Source organism: Gymnodraco acuticeps, unplaced genomic scaffold (genome assembly GCF_902827175.1).
Source record: "Gymnodraco acuticeps unplaced genomic scaffold, fGymAcu1.1, whole genome shotgun sequence".
In the NCBI taxonomy this organism is placed as follows: domain Eukaryota; kingdom Metazoa; phylum Chordata; class Actinopteri; order Perciformes; family Bathydraconidae; genus Gymnodraco; species Gymnodraco acuticeps.
Window position 1 is genome coordinate 290,925 of NW_022990840.1, and position 20,963 is coordinate 311,887.

At 40.1% G+C, this 20,963-nt stretch overlaps 1 protein-coding gene across 4 annotated transcripts in view; it reads left to right on the plus strand.

Moving 5' to 3' along the window:
- ctnnd2b (catenin (cadherin-associated protein), delta 2b) overlaps positions 1-18,658 on the plus strand; it is a 212,907-nt gene extending 194,249 nt beyond the window's left edge. For all 4 annotated transcript variants that reach the window (XM_034233094.1, XM_034233095.1, XM_034233096.1 and 1 more), the window contains 8 exons: positions 453-626; positions 1,705-1,855; positions 9,765-10,017; positions 12,354-12,447; positions 12,590-12,716; positions 14,266-14,394; positions 15,003-15,079; positions 15,915-18,658. In XM_034233094.1, the coding sequence (XP_034088985.1) occupies positions 453-626; positions 1,705-1,855; positions 9,765-10,017; positions 12,354-12,447; positions 12,590-12,716; positions 14,266-14,394; positions 15,003-15,079; positions 15,915-16,178 (1,269 nt within the window). In that variant the 3' untranslated portion in view covers positions 16,179-18,658. The remainder of the gene's footprint in view (positions 1-452; positions 627-1,704; positions 1,856-9,764; positions 10,018-12,353; positions 12,448-12,589; positions 12,717-14,265; positions 14,395-15,002; positions 15,080-15,914) is intronic.
- Positions 18,659-20,963: the final 2,305 nt, after the last annotated feature.

Here is a 20,963-nt window from a genome sequence, read left to right on the forward strand (position 1 = left end):
CGGTTTGATTGGCTAGCGCTTGTACTGGCAGATTTGCATAAACGGGATTTCATTGGCTGACGCCAGCTTCGAGCAAGCATCGAGCCTCAAAAGTTGAACATTGTTCAACTTTTGACGCCGATAGACGCTCGCGATGCTTGCAACGCCTTGCCATGCTACCCACAATGCAGTTCGGCGAAGTTTGAAAATATCCTACGTCACCCCATTCAAATGAATGGGCGAAGCGTTGAAAGCATGTTTTGACGCCTGTAGTGTAGACGGGCCGTAAATGCCATTAGATGAAAGCTACGCGATCCATATCATTGTTTATAATGAGCAAATCTTCCCTCTCTCGTTCTCATCCCTTGTTCTTGCCATGGGGTCCATGCTGGCATTGTCAAACCCTGCGTCTCACAGAGAATTTCAAATTATTTTTCTATTTTCTATTCTGAATACTGTCTCATCTTCCGTAGTGGGATGGCGTCGGCCCATTTCCAGACTTGGCGGAGCCCCCGAAAGGCATCCAGATGTTATGGCACCCCACCATCGTGAAGCCCTACCTCACGCTGCTGTCTGAGTGCTCAAACCCAGACACCCTGGAGGGAGCAGCTGGGGCTCTGCAGAACCTGGCTGCTGGCAGCTGGAAGGTAGGGTCTTTGCCTACACCACTGTGATACTAAAGGGCATCTGCAGAAGTCTAGGGAAATGCCATTGGGTGCCAAAGTGTTCTGAACAATTTGAAATCTCTTCAACAGCCCCCATATTCTGGCCATTTTGTGCTTTGAGATAGCACACCTTATATACTGGCCCTTTATGAGTAAACATTTGGTACATCACCCTCTGTAATCAACAAATGTATGACCTTAAAAAGTAATATCCAGATAATGACATAAATTACAGGGGAGTGTTTGATTACTACTAGATTTCAAAGGTTGTTTTCTTACCTCATTGATTGTTAAATTACAATCAGTATCTTAACACACAACCCTTTGGCTCATCAAGCTTTGGGCAGATTCTAACAGTAATCCTGCACTTGAAGAATGCATTTTCTTGTGAAATAGAAAATGCTAGTGGATACAGTACCACCAGTTTTACATAAAGGGTATCACCTTGGGTGTTCCAGAGTAAAAAGTAAATCCTCTCCAAAACCACTGAACTGAATTTTCTAAAGAAGGCAACGAGTAGTCTGAATGTCCCAAGCAAGTGAACATTACGTTGAGGATTTGTCAGCCATTCATATGGTTTTATCCCTTAAAGGGATAGGTCTAATATTTCGTAGGAGTAGATTGCAGTCTGTCACTATGTTAGCCACCTAAACAATATCAGTTTAAGTGCCTGTATATTTAGCTTATTTTTACCACAGCACCTTGCTGTCAGACATCACTTTCCAACAGGTAACTTAAGCCGTTATCTGTGCTCTCCTAAAACCAGTCTCCATTGACAGTTTAACCTTTTGGTAAACACAAGTTGCTGCCCAAATGTGTTAGTTTGTTTTGGTTATTGCAAGATTACTGTCTATTTCTTCAAACTGAGGACATACCCAACCCACATCTACTGTAGGGTATAGAAAGGTACCAAACAAAAAACATTTAAAAACATCAACACCGTTCATTCAAGAGAACAAATCCAAGTACACTAGAAATAAGCAAAAAGGGAAGACAAAAGCAAAAATATCAAACCTCTCTTCGTCCACCTCTAACCCTCTCTTCCCTCTCTCCTACCCAGTGGTCGGTGTATATCCGGGCTGCGGTGCGTAAGGAGAAGGGCCTCCCTATCCTGGTGGAGTTACTGAGGATAGACAACGACCGGGTGGTGTGTGCCGTGGCCACCGCGCTGAGAAACATGGCTCTGGACGTCAGGAACAAGGAGCTCATCGGTGAGTGGCCCATTCACAGCATAGACAGAGTGAAGGGAAAACACAGAGTCTGGAATAATGTGACATGGAAAATAGTCTGTTATTGGGAGAATGCAACATTTCCAAAGCAAGCCATCTTTATTCAGGAGTTGAGTGAATTGAAGATAATGGCACTGAAAACAAGTGCAGTTATCTTGACCCACTTGCAGAACTATTCACTCGCTTAAATAATGCATATGATAATCGGTTATGTAAGTAGACGTGTTTAGTGTCTTTTTTAACATGGCTGCTGTTAAATGTCAATTGTGTAGAGGGTTATTGCTGTTAGGAATGGTCTTATATTTAAAATTGAAGACACAAATTGTACTGTATAGTATTTCTCTAAATGTATCCCCATATTACCTCTATTCAAGACTGTGGTAGTTTTCTTTTGACTGATTGTTTGAAGCTTAATTTTCCTTTTGAAACCAAGTGATGTCTGTAATGAACACTGTCTTCCTGCTGGTCCCCATAGCAACAACCGCATGCCTCCCTCCTCTTGCTCTGTCTGATGCTTGAGGCTCTGAGCTGAGGTTGTCTGTGTGTGTGGTCTAGTTTGTGACTGCAGCCATTCATGTGTACTAGGGCTGTGCATCTTCACTGGTCTCACGATTCGATTACGATTATCCTGTCAACGATTCGATTCAATTCGATATCCCAATGCATCACGATTCATACCAATGCGTTGCATCCTCAATTTTCTATATTACTGCACATGGCTTATTTTTCATCAATGCATACATGCAGTAAATACATATGAACTCTCTTTTTATTATTTAGAAAGTGCTTCAGAAATCAATAACATAAATGTCTTGACATTCATTTATAAACCAAAATAAATGAATTATATAGGTCTAGTCTCCCTATATCTGTGTGTGAAGTTGTTCCATCCTCAAAAACAAAAAAATAATGCTTCTGCAGTCTAGCTGCAGCTTCTAGTAACAGTCTTCTGTTAAAAAAAGGACACTTTGACACTGAATGTGGCATCACACACAGGACTTGAGTCTGAACACAGCAGACAACAGGAGTATTTACAACAGCATATAACAACTAAAATACTGCATGTGGGTGCACACTTACATTATCTGTCTTACTGTTGCATAAATCCCATGAATGTATGAGATTAAATTAGCTTCATTATATCTCAGTGATTAAGTGAATAATAAAGTTTCTATCGGGTCACTATCAGCCTGTCACTCATTATTTTCAGGGAGGGGGCGGGGTTTGGAGGAACAGAGGAGACGGTGATCGCGGAAGCTTTTTTCCTCCTGCCTTCACAAACTTTACACACGTATATATCGTCTGAAAATTGCTAGAGGACATTCATACTTTGCAATCCAAGATTTAATTAAATCCACCAAAAACCTGACATGATTGTAACGCGATTATTTTTGAAAAACATAAATCCCTGTGCCGCAGCGACGCGGAGTGATTCAGAGCGGGTCCTTCTGCTGTTGGTTCTGGACTGGTGTTCTTGTGTTGGTGGATATATGGAGTCAGATTTGGGTCAATATTCTAGCGCGTAAAACAAGCTACTCACGAGCGGAACATGTGCTTTTACACGCGCATAAAATGACCCTCGCGCGCAGATTAAACCCCCGCGAGCGGCTCTGCGCTCGCTCGCGAGAGAGACAGCCCTCTTGCTCGCTCGCGGGAGTGTCAGCCTCGCGGAGTCTGTCTACGCGCGCGTGAAAAGTTTCTGGCACTTTGGGGCGGAGCCACTGGACTTTGATTGACAGCTGCCAGGAAACCCGGGGTTGCCAGGTTTGATAAATGCCTGAACTATCAAGAGCCGAGGAGTGACGGAAGCAAAATCAGTTGGACGAGATTGAATGGTAAAGTTGTATTTTTGAGTGGGCTGTATCCGTCGAAAACTGCTAGCTACTGTCTGCTGTACGCACCTATATGGGGGTTATTCCCTATCTTTATTCAAGAGCGTGGTATTTAAATTTGAGAGCATACTTTATGTATTTATTTCCCTCAAACCTTGTCCTCACATTCAAATAGTGCCTGCTTGCACTTAGATGTGCTCTGCTTGTGCTCAAACTGTACGCTTGCACTCAGATATATTGCTGCTTACAGATTTGTTCTGCTCTCAGTTTTATTCTGTGCGCGCTCGAAACTTTTGTGCAACAATCCTGTCAAAATCCCTCAACCAATAGGAGGCCAGGTGTCCTTGCGGGTGCGTTCGCTTGACTTATTACAGCGTCCCGTAAGGGCGGTTACTCTTTGGTTTATAAACTCCCGCCCTCCACGGCTTTATAACATAACATGTACTTCACTTCGCTGTACAACTCTTTTTTTTTGTGGGGGGGGGTAAGCACAGTTAGTATATATGTTTATAAAACGGACAAGTCAAATCAAGCAATCTGATGTTTCTTAGCCGTGATATAATGAGCGTATATCCCGGGTATAATTGTAGTTACTTTTCACAAATCAGTATCCCTCCGCGTCTGAGAACCGTTAGAACTGTTACATTACGTCCGTTATGAAACTAACTAACTAGGCCAGGGGTGGGGAACCTTTTTCCTCTCAAGGGCCATTTCAATTTTTACAATATCCTCAGAGGGCCGTACAAATTATTGACCTCTGCTTAAAAAAACTAAAATCACAGCCCATTCATTTCATGCTGTGCAAAGAAAAAGCAACCTCTTAATCCAAATATCTCACCATGACTCGTGTATGCATGCACGTGCACGGTGTGGCGTGACCACCAAAACAGAAAGATATTGACACAAGATGTGTGCAAATGTATTTAGTTTCCTATCCATGTGAACATGATTTAAGTGTGTGTGGGGGGGGGGACCTAACCTTCTCTAGGGGGGTCCGGGGGGCATGCTCCCTATGGAAGATTTTTTTTTAAATGTTGAAGTTAAAAGCAACAATCTGGTGCACTTTGAGAGCAACACTAGGAGATCTATGGATACATCTCTCAACACCCATATGAAACACAACTGGAAGCAGATTAATTTTTCTTTATGGATATTTTACAAATCACTTTCAAACTGTATTCTTCTTTATTAATAACAACTTGTTTTACTGTCATATAGTATTTTATACCTGTTTACTTTATTCTCTTATTTTTTATATAACTATAATGCTGCTCATATAAAGATGTGCCTTTACCTCACTGGTTGTAGAAAAAGCTTTTTATATTCGTTAGCATAGCTAGCTAACCAGATGCTTATAACAACAAAGTTATTGACTGTATGATCAGTATGACAGATGAACAGATCGCCACTGGGCTTTCAACTAAAGACACAGTCACGCAAAAACTGCGGCATGTGTACGGCTCCTTATCGGTACTGCAGTTTCTGAAGTGCCAGAGCAGCGTTCTGAGCCTAACGTGTTGACACGTTAGGCTCGTGTTGTGTTCAAGGACCCTGACCTTGGCCAGGAAAAACAGGAACTCGCTTGTTTAATTTTTTTGCAGTCTAGATTTCTTAAATTTTGTTATTTTTTGCGTGTGTTTATAAATTACCTCGAGGGCCGTACAAAATTGTCTCGCGGGCCGTATACGGCCCGGAGGCCGGAGGTTCCCCACCCGTGAACTAGGCTAACTAACAAAGCTTAAGATGGAAACATTTAAGGTTAACTTCGACCTCCGGGGTGGCCTTACTATGGAGGAGTGGATTGAGAAGTGCCTATCTCCAGAAAAAAAAGCACCTAAACGACGTCTAATATGTTCTCTAGCTGTTATTGTTGTTGCATAGCAACCACCTCGCACTATGTTCTGTGCAGAAGGCAACGGAGGGACTATTTTATTTTGAACATCATTATTTAATAATAAAAACTATTTAAATTGGAGTGTGTATTTTTCTTTCACATTGCCAGCCACACGTGGTAACCGTTTTATAAATGCAATAGCTCACTTCAGGCCGTGATATACGAATATCTATACAATATGGGGTTGTCGACACTCCGCTTCGCGTCGGGCCGAACCAAGCCGTAGCACAACAGTGCTGGAGCAGAACAACAGTCTGGAGGAAGAAGTGGGCCGGTCAGAAAATTCACTAGCAATCCCCCCTTCCCCCGTTGACAATTTACTAGCGATAACGAGGGCCGGTCGAGATTCCCGGGCTGATTTTTAGTCCCAGTACGCCACTGAACGTAGCTATTATGTAAGGTGCTGGTATATATATATATACTAACTGTGCTCCCCCCCCCCCAAAAAAAAGTTGTAAATCAAACAAGTGAAGTACATGCTATGTTATAAAGCCGTGGAGGGCGGGAGTTTATAAACCAAAGAGTAACCGCCCTCACGGGACGCTGTAATAAGTCAAGCGAACGCATCCGCAAGGACACCTGGCCTCCTATTGGTTGAGGGATTTTGACAGGTTGTTGCACAAAAGTTTCGAGCGCGCACAGAATAAATCTGAGAGCAGAAAAAATCTGTAAACAGCAATATATCTGAGTGCAAGCGTACAGTTTGAGCACAAGCAGAGCAAATCTAAGTGCAAGCAGGCACTATTTGAGTGCGAGGACAGGGTTTGAGGGAAATAAATACATAAAGTATGCTCTCAAATTTAAATACCACGCTCTTGAATAAAGATAGGGAATAACCCCCATACACCTAGCCTACATTTATAAGCTAAGTAAAAATATTTCGGATCCTTAACAGCTATGCTGTGTGCCCATGTATGGAATCGTTTTACAGTTCTTCTGAATGGCCTATAACTGAAGAAGAAAATTCCAGAAGTATTTGACGAACTGCAAACTAATGGCATTCTTACGGAGAAGACCAGGCTTAAACTTGTCAAAGTTTGCATCTCTGACTTGGTGGAGAGGCATTGTAGGTATATGAATGTGAAATGTGTGTATATATAATTGTTGCATTTAAGTGATATATTGGTTGTAAAAATATTTTTTTTATTTGCTTGATACAAAAGGACATTCTTTATTACCAATTGCTTTATTATCACGCATTTGTAATATTTGTATGCTAGAACTTTTTGTATTCTTTTTGAAAAATAAAAAATAAATAGCTCACTTGTCATTCATTTGTATCCTTAATTATCCATCCAACACTGAAAAGGTGGTCCTTGTGAAGAATCTCATCACTATATTCTCTCAGCTGAAAGTCATTTACAACAATAGTTTGCTGAAGATTAAGTTTGTTTTAACCAAGGTATAAAGTTTTTTTAGGTGTGATTTTATGAATTATCTATTCTGTCAACATTTGATGAATTAGAAAAATATTAATGTTTTTAAATGTTAACAATTGTTTTCTTAATGACATATTGTGCTAATGAAATCCTTGTAAATAAATGTCCAATGAATGTATTCTTGCATTCGATTTTTTGAATAAAAACCATATCCACCACCTGGTACTTCCAGTAATCGTCATTGACACACAATGTGCAGATATAACACAATCAAATGTTAATTCTGGTTAAAGAAATATAACATAAAATGTGCAGAAATAACAAATGAGTGTGTTCATCTTGGTTACACAAAAATGATTTACACATAAATAAACACAACACGTGTTGTCCCTGAGCACACTCTGTAGGCGTGTTGAAATTCAACACATGTTGTGTCATTTTTGACATATCCCTTCTAAGAGTGTACATCAGACAGTAGCTAGCAATTTTCGACAGATACAGCCCACTCAAAAATATATTGTTTTATATCAAATTAATTTATATATATTATATATATATATATATGCAATTTTCGACAGATACAGCCCACTCAAAAATATATTGTTTTATATAAAATTAATTAATATATATATATATTAGCTGTACACTTTACGAATATAATAGTTTTTTATGGACACATTTACCATTCAATCTCGTCCAACTGATCTTGCAGCTGTCACTCCTCGGCTCTTGGTAGTTCAGGCATTTATCAAACCTGGCAACCCCGGGTTTCCTGGCAGCTGTCAATCAAAGTCCAGTGGCTCCGCCCCAAAGTGCCAGAAACTTTTCACGCGCGCGTAGACAGACTCCGCGAGGCTGACACTCCCGCGAGCGAGCGCAGAGCCGCTCGCGGGGGTTTAATCTGCGCGCGAGGGTCATTTTATGCGCGTGTAAAAGCACATTTCCCGCTCGTGAGTAGCTTGTTTTACGCGCTAGAATATTGACCCAAATCTGACTCCATAGATAAAGCAGACTGCTCCGTGTTTGGTGTTGCTGTGCCGCTGTCACGTCTGTTCCCTGATCTCTGCGTCACCGACCGATTTGATATTAAAGTGACAGGGAAAAAAAACTTTATAGTAAAGCCACGGCCGGAAAATCAGGAAGCAACGTTACTACGCTATAACCGATTATCTTCCGTCACTGCATCGAGACCGAATCGTCCACGTCCGCATCGCAATGCATCGTAGAAACGATTATTTTCAACACCCCTAATGTGTAGCTACTGTGTATGAAGGTTGTAATGGCAATTTCATATCGCAGTGACACAGGGCAAGCATGTATATTTTGATGGGAAACATTTTCCTGCTCTCACTCATTGTGTTGACATGATGAAATTACCCAGCGACGCGACATATTGTGTAGTTGTTGCATCCTCAGAGCTTTCAGTAGTTTATCAAAAGGGCCACCACAAATACGTCCGCTGTGAGCCAACAGTTGATTTATTGCTGCAATGTCACAAATAAGATATAGCACCATAACCCAGTTTATATGAATTTCTTATTATTGGAAGTGAATTGGGTTTTTATTTAATCGCTAAAATGGTGTGCTTATGATGAATGGTCTTGTTTTAGCTTCATAGAATACTGCAGAGGTTCTTAATTGTTTTTCAGCAAAGGACCCCGAACAAGATAGAGAACATACCGGGACCACCTTATGTTTGTCACTTGGGAAATGTTTACATTGCCTTGCATTCTTAATTAATATTCTTTAGTCCCAGCGCTAATTTGTAGTGTATTTCAGAATTTAACCAAACTCATGGTCTAATATTAGAATGTGCCTCTATTTAAGCTTAACAAAAGTTTAAATAGTAGCTGAGAAATTAGAAAAAAATGTAAAAAATAATCAGATTTTATATCATGAATTTGAAATAATGAACCCCCTTGCAGAATGCTACAGACCACACTTTAAAATGCACTGGTGTACTGTGTTCAGAGACATGTCCTGTCTTTGGTTCAGAAATGTCCCTGTTGCATTGCAACCTATATACTCTTGTCGTGCAACCTGTATTACAAAATGTTCTACTGAGTGCAACCAAGACCATATTTCTCATCAGCAGGGCACATATGCAACAGCTAAAAAAGTATGTATTATAAGTTGCAAATGTATATTCTGCACATGATCATAATTGATACGAGTTTGTGTTTTATAGGCCTACACATTAAAATAATGCAGTATATATTCTACTGACGCCAGCAGGATTTTAATACATATACTGTGGATGTGAACTGTCAGCTGGTCTTGACGTGCCCCCGCCCCCACCACCCAGGGGGATCCCCCAATCAGAGTAAGGGGCAAAAGTCAGAGTGGACAAGATTGGCAGACAGCAGTACTGAGCTGTCATGGGAAATGTAGTCAGTCGGTTTTAGATCACGTGGTCAAGTCGTCGTAATGGTCTGACAGCCCCAAAGCCAGGCGTTATTTTCTTAGTCTTAGCTGGATAAGCTACCATAGTTTTAAGTAAAAAATGAAAGCAGAGAGCCGACGGGAGTGAGAGCCGTCTAACCTTTTGTAGGGGGGACAGAGAAATGTCCTTTCCCTTTTTCTATTCTTTTTATCTGTTATTTTCTGTACTAAAATGTATTGCCAAAAACACTACAATATTGGACAAAGATAGCATAAGAAATGCTCAAAAAAGTGTATTTTCATCCCCATTTCCACCCTGTCGACTCCTCTCCAACTCCAAATCCTTCAACCAAAATGTTTCTACCTCAACCCCACTCACCCTGTCTTACCCACCGTGCCCACAGGTAAATATGCCATGAGGGACCTGGTGCACCGTTTGCCCGGAGGCAGCAACAACAACAACACTAGCGGCAGTGGAGGCGGAGGAAGCAGCAACAGCAGTGTCCTGGCGGGAAAGACCATGTCCGATGACACCATAACCGCTATCTGCTGCGCACTGCACGAGGTTATCACCAAGAACATGGAGAACACCAAGGCCCTGAGGGACGCCGGCGGCATAGAGAAGCTCATTGGCGTCGCCAGGAGCAAAGGAGACAAGTAAGCCGAATGGAAAGATGATGCCAGGTGGAAGGGGGTAAAGAAAAAGAAAAGGATTAGCCTGAAGAAGAACAAGAAATACCATCATGGGGCAGTTTTCTTATAGATTGATAGAAGATACAACAGCATTATATTAGAAAGAAAACAAAGGGAATTATTTTCATCTGTCAATCTAGCAAATGAGAATAACTACCTCACCAAAAGCAGGGTTGCCAACTCTCACGCATCTGGCGTGTGTGACACACGCTTTCACTCTCGCTCTCACGTTGCCCAAACTATTCTCACGCCAAAAACAAGATGAACCTGCGATCGTTTTTGGTTGGTTATTTACAATGTTGAGTTGACAGCTGCTCAAGCTGTAGATCCGCTCCCTCCCCGCCCCCACCACTCTTAACAACATTAACAGACAGCAGAGCAGTGGGAGCCGGTTGGTCAATCCCCGACCCGTATTGCGCATGCGCAGATCTAAGATCCAGTAGAAATTATAAAAAGTAAAAATCTGCTGCTTATTGTTCTACTAGGAAAAAATAGAGTCAAAGAGTATATGAGAGTGAGAGTGCGTTAATTAATATATTTGGCAGTTTGGAGTAAGTCTGTAGATTTGTGTGTGTGTGTGTTTCATGTATAGGCCTCTCACGATAATTAATTTTGTTGGATAAATGTTCCCGGAAATTATTGCGATAAACGATCATATTGTCGGCACCGTTTTAGACCAATGACATAATGATAATATATCATAATAATTCAAGTACATCCTTTCAAACTGCTAGTCACATCCTCATGTAAATGGTTAATGGTAAAAAAGTTATGGAGTTCATTTTTATTTATCCTACGATAAGTCAATGAATTGCGACAGGCCTATGCACACAATAAAACAGTGGAAACAAACATGTGTTTGACTTTGACATTAGTGAATGAAACTTTGTGCCCTTTATAGTCTGTGGCCAATATTGTGTATTCGTATATATATATCCTATACTATATGCTAAGGTCCCGCTATTGACACGATAGCAGTCATTTAGTGCGCATATGTGTAATTAAACCCATGATATCAAAATCTCACTCCAGCCAGGTACCCAAAGTTGGCAACCCTGCCAAAAGCCAAAAATTACATAAATGTAAATACAAAAATGTATGTAAATACATACGTATGGCAGAAGGGGAACGTAGAAAATGGAATCAGTCCACTGGGCAAATCAGTGGAATAGAAAAGGTTTGTAAGGTAACGTGGCAGTGGTAGAAAGAGAGATCATGCAGCAAAGAAAGAAAGGTGAGGTAGGAGGAGGTTGTCAGTAAAGTTAGAGAGGATGTGTACTTGTTTTAGAGCTATGAGTCAGCAAAACGCAGAAAATAAGGTCTAAAAGAAAAATGGCTAGTATCTGTCTGTTTACCTTCATACCCATACACAACCCAAATACAGGCTAATTTAAAGGTAACTTAATTCCACTAGTCAACTACCAAGAAGTCAGCTACTAAGATCTAGCCTTCTAAGCTAGTTAGCTTTAGCAGCAGTTTAGCTGGGTTCTTCTCTCTGGCATTGTAGGATTTAGTTACCACCTCATTTTGGATATTTACTGTGATACTTTTCATTTACAGATAACAGCTATCAAAAAATATGTTTGGTATAGCTTTAACTAAAGCTATATCTTGCTTTCTCACCAGCTATCTTTCATTTGATAGCTTCTTTGCTATTTGCTAGCTGTCAAGTTAGCTGCATTTTGTAGTTACTGCACATTTTTAAATCTGCTTTGACAGAAATTGACAAACATTTCTATCTACTAAAACATGTACATGTTTTAAATTGGTCGAGGACCGAACTTTGGCTAAATATGACGTGTGTTGCCGTTGTGCAGTATAGCAGACGGCAAATGTGTTTGCGCTCTGTGAATAATCATAGGATAAAACCAATTGATGTTAATATTCGAAGAACCAAACCCGAAAATAAAATAATAACATTCCCCAAAATGACTGGAAGAAATACATTCAATTTGTTAGGCTCTGATAAGGCCATATGAGCCAATTAAACCCACAGCCATTAGTCAACTGAGTGAAACCCTGGAGGACACAAAATGAAATATTAGCCAATCATTCAATCAAGCAATGCAATTCGGCCTCAGTACAATTTAAGTGCCATATTTGAGGACATAAAAAAATGCATTTTCATTGTGCACCTTTATCCATTCTTTGTTATAGCAGTGAGATATGCTTTACTGGTTTAGTGTCCTTGCTTTATGTTTTTATTATTCTGCATTCTAATGTTTTTATAGCTCCTGATTGCACAAAAACAAAATGAAAGACAGTCAAGCTTTATACTGTATGTGTTTTTTCCTCTGCTGAATTCCCAAATATAGTCCTAAAGTGGTAAAAGCAGCTTCCCAAGTCCTGAACAGCATGTGGCAATACAGAGACCTCCGCAGCCTCTACAAAAAGGTAAAGTTTAAATGTGTGCTCTGGCTTTATTTACGCCGAAAACGAGTTATGATGATAGAATTTTAAGTTGTGGAGATGCATTATTTTTTTACACGGACTCATATTTTTCGTCTCCTCTTGCAACCTCTCCTTCCATCTTCAGGATGGCTATGCCCAGTACCATTTTGTCGGCTCTTCCTCCACGATAGAGAGAGACAGACAGCGACCTTATTCTTCCTCTCGCACTCCGTCCATCTCTCCTGTACGGACTTCACCAAACAATCGATCAGGTGAGTCCACTCTATCAATCTTTCCAACAGTCAAGTCAAATAAACTGCTTCAAACTGGCTTAAATCTGCTTTCACCTTCACACTACAACAGGCACTGACCAATTATTCTGCTGTCAAATAAAACCCTTGCACGGTATCTCCTAAAGAAACGTTCTGCCCTTGAGTTGTCAAAACTTAGGTTTGACTAATATGAGCTTTCCAGGCTTCTGCATTTTTGGACTCATGACAACATCTTCTAATGTTAACTAAATCTTATAAAATTGCAACATACAATGTAATCAGTGTTTACCCCATGAGATGTATTCTATGCTTGGTGCTAAAGCTTCTAAAACCGACTTTTGGGACAATAACAATGTCCAGCAAACCAAAATAAACAATCCATTTTTCATGATTGCAAATGTGTGAAATATAATTAAAATATTATACCCCATTTCTTAATGCACCACACTTTGAAAAATCATCAGAACTGGAATTACACTGTCAACTGTTAGTGGCAATTGGATAATACTTAGATTTGGAAGCTTACATTGAAAAAAATGTTCATTTTCACAAACTTGTGATACATGCACAGCATTAAGAAATTGACAATGTTTCTCTTGTCTCTCTTGTTTCTAAAATAGTTTTGGGCCCTTTGCACCTGTCGGCCTGCGTACATTAGACTAACATACACAAATACATTTTTTAAATGGTTACATTCATACAACAGTTGCTTACTGCAACAGCATCAAAGGTGATTAGCCATCTAGGTGCCGATATTACAATAGACATGTGATATTAGCAGAGTATTAATGAGTATATGGATCAATGGTAAATGTGTTTTACAGAAAAGAGACAAAGACACTGATGCATCCACACAAAACAGGCCGGCCGGCTGCACCATAGCCAGCAGCTTCTTTGTGAAAGGCTTTTGATAATGATTTGAGTATAACAGCGAACGCTACTGTAACATATGGCACTGAATCATAGCCAGGTTTCCTCCAACATGGCTAACCAGATCTTACTCATTATCTTTCACACTGCACCCCCTGTCCGACATTTATTGTCCTCTTTTTTCTTCTGGATTTGTAGGTAAATCATGCCAAGACAGAGAGGAATGGGTCAGTGGGATACTTAGATGGTAATATGTACTTGTTGTAAATACTGGTGGAGAAAGAGTGGCCTGCAGCCACACAGACAGAAAAAGAGAAGCAAGAGTAAACCAGATTCAAGGAGGGGGATGACTCAATATTTACCTCTTATAAAATCCCACCCCGGTCAAGAAACCAGACTTGTGAAGACTGCTTTGGTAACCACAGAGTCACAACACAAACCACAACCAGTGCCCCCGTTTATGATTCATATCAGGGTGATGTTTACAGGAAATAATACACAAAGAGTGCTGTGCCTTTGTGGAGGTAAATACAAGAACCTGAGATGCTTTGTAAAGTACAAATCACTCTGGCCTTTCTGCTGTGAAGGGACTCTGGCGTCAAGTGCGTTGCTAATGTGTTCATGATGGATTGAAGGTTAAAGATATCCCCCGTGTGTTTGTGTGTGGTGTTTTGTGTAGCGAGCGCCCCTACTTCCCCAAGAGAGATGATGGCATTGAAGGAGAGGAAGGCAGACTACGAGTCGACTGGCAATGCTAGTTACCATGGCAACAAGGGCGAGCACACATCCCGGAAGGACGCCATGATGGGTAAGAACTCCATAATGCATGTCTGACACAAAAAAACTGTCACATGTTAGTGTGACATTTTATAATATTTAAGGAACACTTTAACATATTGGTTGTTATTTCTTGCAAAGTGTTGAATGGAAAAATCAATACCACACTCTACTCATACACTGTGTGTACAAATAACAATAACACATTCTACAATGTATCAGTGTAAATCGGAAAGAAATTGAACAAATTAGAAATACGCTGTTGAGACAGCCAGATAGAGCTTACTAAAGGTCAGATTTCACTATCTGAAAAACAACAGCTGAATATGAATTGTGTTTCTCGTTATTCAGAAGACTATAGGGAGTGTTTGTAAGTCTACAAGTGGGATATTTATGATTAATACAATGATTTAATGCTGTTTTTGTCATGGTTTTCAGAGAAGGTTCGGTATTTCATTGTGCAATATTGGCATGTTTCTCAGCCTATCAGCAGTTATGTGGGGGACATGTAGCTCTTAGTTATTCCTAATCATCATCATTCATTGTCATTTTGCTTCTTATTCTTAATTTAAAAAACGCTCCTGAATCAGTTTCGGAGCAAGCATCCCTCTGAAGTCCTCATCTTCTCTGTCCCTGCAGGTCAAATCCCCGGTGGGTCGTCCACGCTGCACAGAGGAGCATATGTGTCGCCTACCGATGACCTGAAGTATAATCAGGTACTACAACTTTAAATACTAAGAACTATGAATATAAACTATAAATGTCTAAAGAGTCCCATATGGGTTTTATGAATACTATAGAAAATTGCTCCCAAGGTGTTGCATTTGATTCTGAATTGTTGCCAATTGTTCTAAAAGCCTTTTATATTGCCCATCCCCCTCTGGCAGACATATCTGATGCAGGTTTTATCTCTAAATGTATGACTGGGCATTCTCAAAGCAATGCTTATCCAATTTGAGATAATAGTTTGGTCCGGGATGTGTGCAATATCAGGTTTGGGTGAAGTGTGGGTCTCAAATCTTTAGCAAGACCAGTAGCTTAAGTAGGGGCAAGTTCAAAAGACGTGGGTACAAGCACCTTTGTCTGGTTTAGCCTTTTGTCTGTCATTAGCTGCCATTAATCATTGGAATAGATTGTGTCATGCTACCTAGCAATAGGTAATGGATACATATCAACCTGTTTTCGGATTTATAAATGTTAATTATTTGGGTGCATTATTTTCAACCACTCAGAATTTTCAGAAAGCATGGTCAGTTTAGAAGTCTTGTCCATATCCTCATGTCATGATGGTTTGGACCAAGCCTCGTTGGTCGATTGGATCAATTCATCAGCTTTTGGAGATCTTACTTGGCCATCACCTTTTTTTTCTTTTTTTTCTTTTGTGTTGAATAATAGTCTGTACCCAAAAAGCGATTAAAAACTGCGCTCAGGGAGAAAGGGATATTTTCACACCTAACTAAAAAAATTGCCAGTTTGATAAGATTTCTCTTAACCCTAATCTGCATCAGAGCTGTTCTGTCACTGATGATCTTTGCCTTTTTCTATTGACAGATCTCTTCTCAAGGCCTGCCTTCAGAGCCCTACCCTCCATTCCAAAACCCTCCCCCACCCGATGGTGTCAACTACGAGGACCAGGCCTTCTACGAGAACCAGGTCCTCGCGGGAGGGCGCCCTCCCCAGGGTGACCTCAACATGCACCTGCAGGGCCTCAAGTCCACCGGCAACTATGTAGACTTCTACTCCGCCTCACGGCCCTACAGCGAGCTCAACTATGAGACCAGCCACTATCCGGCCTCACCAGACTCCTGGGTCTAAGGGGAGATGAGGGTGGAGGGTTAGGAGGAGAGGATGGATGGTGAAGTGGGGGGGTTTAAATAGAGGAGGAGAAGATGAGAGGACAGTTTCCCTCCATCCCCATCCTCCCCTGTGGTTCCTGAGTAGCATCATAGATAGCAGGACAACAGAAGGGGAGGATGGAGTGCAGGAAAAGTGAAAAACTGAGACAGTCCTTTCAGAGACATCTGAGGGAGGAGGGGAAGGGGACAAAGGAGGACCAGAAGCAAAACGGAGGAGCGGCCATGCATGTGCATGTACACCACCAACATAACTGACGGACACATTTTCTTTCTGTGTTTAGTTTGCGATCAACTACTGCTAGAAGGTTCAGCAGACAGAAAGACCTCCTGCACCTGAAGGCCTCTGGATACAGAAAGTAAGAGAGATGGATATGAGGGAAGAGAGAGAGAAGGAAGAAGTGGGGAATATGTGGAGAAGAAGAAGGACAATGGAAGAAAAAAATTGAATCAGTAGACTCAAGAATGGACGTTTTTGGATTGTGAATGGAACATGTGAAAGATACCCAGGAGAAAGCTGTATATATGTGGTATAGCGTCATGGCTTTTAGTAATGTGAAGCACAAGAAGCAGAGCTCTAAGACATGTAGGACGTCTGTCACACACACCTTTGTTTCTCTCTATGGCTTCGGCGTGATGTATCCTCCTCTGGGCGAAGAACGCCTCAGGACTTTGTCATTTGTAACAGGTTTTTAATTTTCTTTTGTTGTGTTTCTACTTTTTTAATTCTGGTTGTATAGTATTTGACGTACACTGTACATTTACGGAGATGCATTGCGTACTGTACATTGCACTATTTTCTGTGTCATGTCAGGCCTTTCGCCATTTGGTCAACCTTCACTTCCTCAATAACTCTCCCCCAAAAAAACGAAAGAAAAATACACACACAATATCTGCACTCCCATAATTCATATCACAGCAACAGACAGATATCAACATGTAAAATATTGGATGTGAATGGGTATTAAGGCATCAATTCTGATAGGTCATGGTGCTCTTTTAACTGCTCTATGGATGGATTTCACGTTATTACTGACCTTTAACATTTAAGCAGCTTTTTCTGTGACAATACTCACATTATTTTAGGCTAGCTTTCGTTTATTGGCGGCTATCTCGTCACATTTTCACCCCCTAAATCCTCGTTTTGTTCTCATGAGCGCCTCCTTTGAGTAAACTGTGCTCATTGTGTATATAACCGTGCCAAACAAGGGTTGCTTCCCCTCATCTGTAGAAGGGGGAAGGTTAGGGGCGTGTTAAAGGGTCCAAGTTCAGCTGAACATCCTTGCGGTTCTAACAATGCCAGTTTGTAAATGCTTTGGTTTTTCTAAACTGTGTTTTACTGGGATGAAACCTGCCTAACTGCACCAGGACTGGAGAAAAAACGTAAAAAGAAGAAAAAAAACGACAAAAAACGAAGATCACGGAGGGACTGCGACGGACGAGGGCGGAGCTAGGCTTCCCCCAAAGTTGTACAAAATTAGTTGATTTCTGTGTTGTAAAATAATCAATGTTTGAAGTACAAAAAAAAAACTTTTCTGAGAGATGGGTGGCAATTCTAACTTCATGGTAGACAAAACTGTTAATAGAGTACGGATATATATTATATAAATATAAATATATACTTTTTATGTGCAGATGTGGATGTCACTTATAGCAGCAACATTATGGAAAAAAGACTTGTAAAAAGAAAAAAAAAACAGCTACATGTAGGAATTTTGTTCACATTTTTTATTTCCTGGTCAACGCACTAAATTGTCGACTTTGTGTAGTAATGTTGTTGCTATGTGGAGTAGAGTAGACCAGGGCCCAGGGATCCACGTTGTCACTGAAGCAGTCCAAAAAGGTGCTACGTCCAAGTATTTCCAACATGTCTGTATTTTAACTGCACAAAATGTATGTTCCCCTTGAGAACCATTGGTTATCGGCCGCAAAACAGGAAACAGTCACGAGTTTGATTCTTGTATTTCCCATGCATGAAAACACTAAGTTCTGATTAATTAGTCTAATTATGCTAAATAGCAAAAGTCCACCCATGAGTGCATGAGTATTTGTTGTTGGTAAATCTGAAAACTAAATGGTGATTTTTTTAAAGTGAGAATGGCTAAATTGTTATACATGACAACAGACCCTGGTTCTCCCTAGCCACTGCGTTTTAGAAATCATAGAGGTGAAAAAGGACTCATAACGCAACAGTCCCCCACAAAAACACTGGATGAACAGATGTATTGTGCTTGTGAGTAAGCATCTGGAAACTGACAATGTTATGTATGTCCTTGTGATCCTTAGGCAGAAGAACCTAACTATAAGACCTGTATGGAGATATAACGTTGGTAACCTTTTTGTTGCTAGACCAAATGTGTTTTAAAAAGAGAATTGTGAATCTTTCTATTGCCTCAAACAGATTGCAACTGCTCCAAAAAATATAAACGGACCATCGAAGAACCTCTGACTCTGGGAGTTGTTTCTTCTGTTGCCAAGAAGAGTCTATATGGTAATGTTGTGCGTGCTTAAAAAAAAGCATTTCTGGTCCTCTATATTTCATCATTAACTATGCATAATGTAGGGTGTAAAGTATGCAATATTCCTAAAGCATGGCACAAACTATGAGTTTGAAATTATTTTTGCAGCCTTTGCATTCCTCTTCTTATGCACATTTACTAAGACTTGAAACTTGCTAAACAACTCACCCGTCTCAAGGAAAATGATATTGCTTTAATTTTACAGTCACTTATCTTCAAATGGTGCTGAAGTTCTAGGGAGATACAAATGTTTGGACGAATAAGAGAAAAAGATTCAAATGGGCCAGAAAGAACAAAACGTGAATCAAGAAATGTGACAGGAGCAAGAAAGTAAAATGTACATTATTTCCAAATTCGTAATTTTAACTAATGTTGCAAGATACATTTCTGCATAAAACTACACAAATTAAGAAGTTAACTTGTAAATGACTGAATGGAAGAATTGTGCTTCCTGTTGCACTGTCGTTAGCGGAAAAGCCATACCAGTGTGCAACAAGACCAGCAAGTGATGCTTGGCAGGGAAGGAAAACAAAAACATTTTTTAAATTACATTTTCCAAGGACCAAAGACCAGGACAAATTTGAGAGAAAAGACCAAGATAATAGAAATGCTTTGAGACTTGGCTTCAGTATTACAGCCCTTTTAATTTAGGTGGTTTGAACACAGTCTTAGTAAATTGCTCTGTATACTCCATTATTATACTTAAGGGAGAATAATACATTGTAAGAACATGGTCTGGAGATTCTAGTGCAGCCTCTCAGACTCCGAAAGCTTTCCAGTACTTCAAAACAGAAGAAACAGAAGATCATAAGCAATTATTTTAATGGCATAAGATAAAAATCTATATAAGGGTCAGGAGGGCTCTCTAGTGGTCATTCGAGAAACTGCACCACATGTCAGGGTGGCGGCCATTTTAGTCTCTGAGGCCTTTTCTGAATGGCTCTCTGCAGATAGATCACCACACCACAGGCACAGATTTTTATCTTTGAAATCCAAAAGATAGCGCAAATCTTTTTCATTACATATACACTGTTGGAGTGCAGAACAAAGCACGGACGAGGCGTCAAGTCACAGCACCAGAAAAGAGGGAAGGCTGGTGTGCATCTTTTTTTCCTTATCTAAGGTAAATTACTTTTTCTTGCAGGACATTTATATCATCCCTGCTGAGGTAAGGAAGTAAATTATTTCTATCTGCAGTGTTTGATCAGCCAAACATATTTAATTGTTCCTAGGACAGTTAATTCTAAAAGCTAAGCTTGTGTTGGCATCAACCAAAATGACACCTATGAGTTCCAAATGTAGTTAATCAGTACACGTGACTCCCTCCAGAGTCTTTGTCAGTTTGCTTTGAACTTTCTATACAGTTTTCCTACCAAAACAGCTAAAGCAGCTAAATTGTCTTAGTCATTTTATATCTTTAACATAGGAGTGTCACTAAGAGATTTGTTTTTATTGAAAAGTATTTTTCAAATTGTGAAATATTCCTGTATTATGCTGTTAAAGAAAGACAGTAACACTTACATTATCTTATCAGAGCATGAGTTGCAATGATATCAAACAACTACATAATATGGAGGTTGAACCAAATTCATTATCTGAAACAGAAAGAGCTGAGTAGAAAAAATACAACTAAAATGTATGAAGAACAGCTATACCAGGATTGTGAGTTTAGACATTTTAAATTGTTGTTGAAAATGGGTTTGGGGCTAGATTTCGCCAATTGCAGTTCGGAAAGTGAAGGCAGAAAGTTAGTTCAGTTGGGTAGCCTCAAAACATTTCCGCTTGCAGATATTGGATGTTTTTTTTTCATTGGTCAAAATTGAATTTATTAGCCTCCAGGGTTTTGGTAGTGATCAACAGCTCGTAAAAAAGCTCAAATGTTGCATTTCATATAGTATATCAGAGCAAATGATCGACCCTTCAACAGTATCAATTCAAAACAGAAAGTTGCCATGTCACCATTATTAAATCTCCATGGACAATGAATTAGGAAACATGCCATGGATGACAAACCCAGGTTAATGGGTACGTTTTCTTTTTCAAATGTAATCTATCTCCCATTCATCGTCTATGGTCTAGCTCCAGCTACCTGATGACATCAAAAGTTTACTGTATTGGTTTATGGCTCTGAGAGAGATTATCTCATGTTCCCTAGGCCATGGGTATACAATATTTGAATTCTTAATTCAGGTGGTCTTTCCCTTTTTAAAGGTGGCAGTAATGGCAAT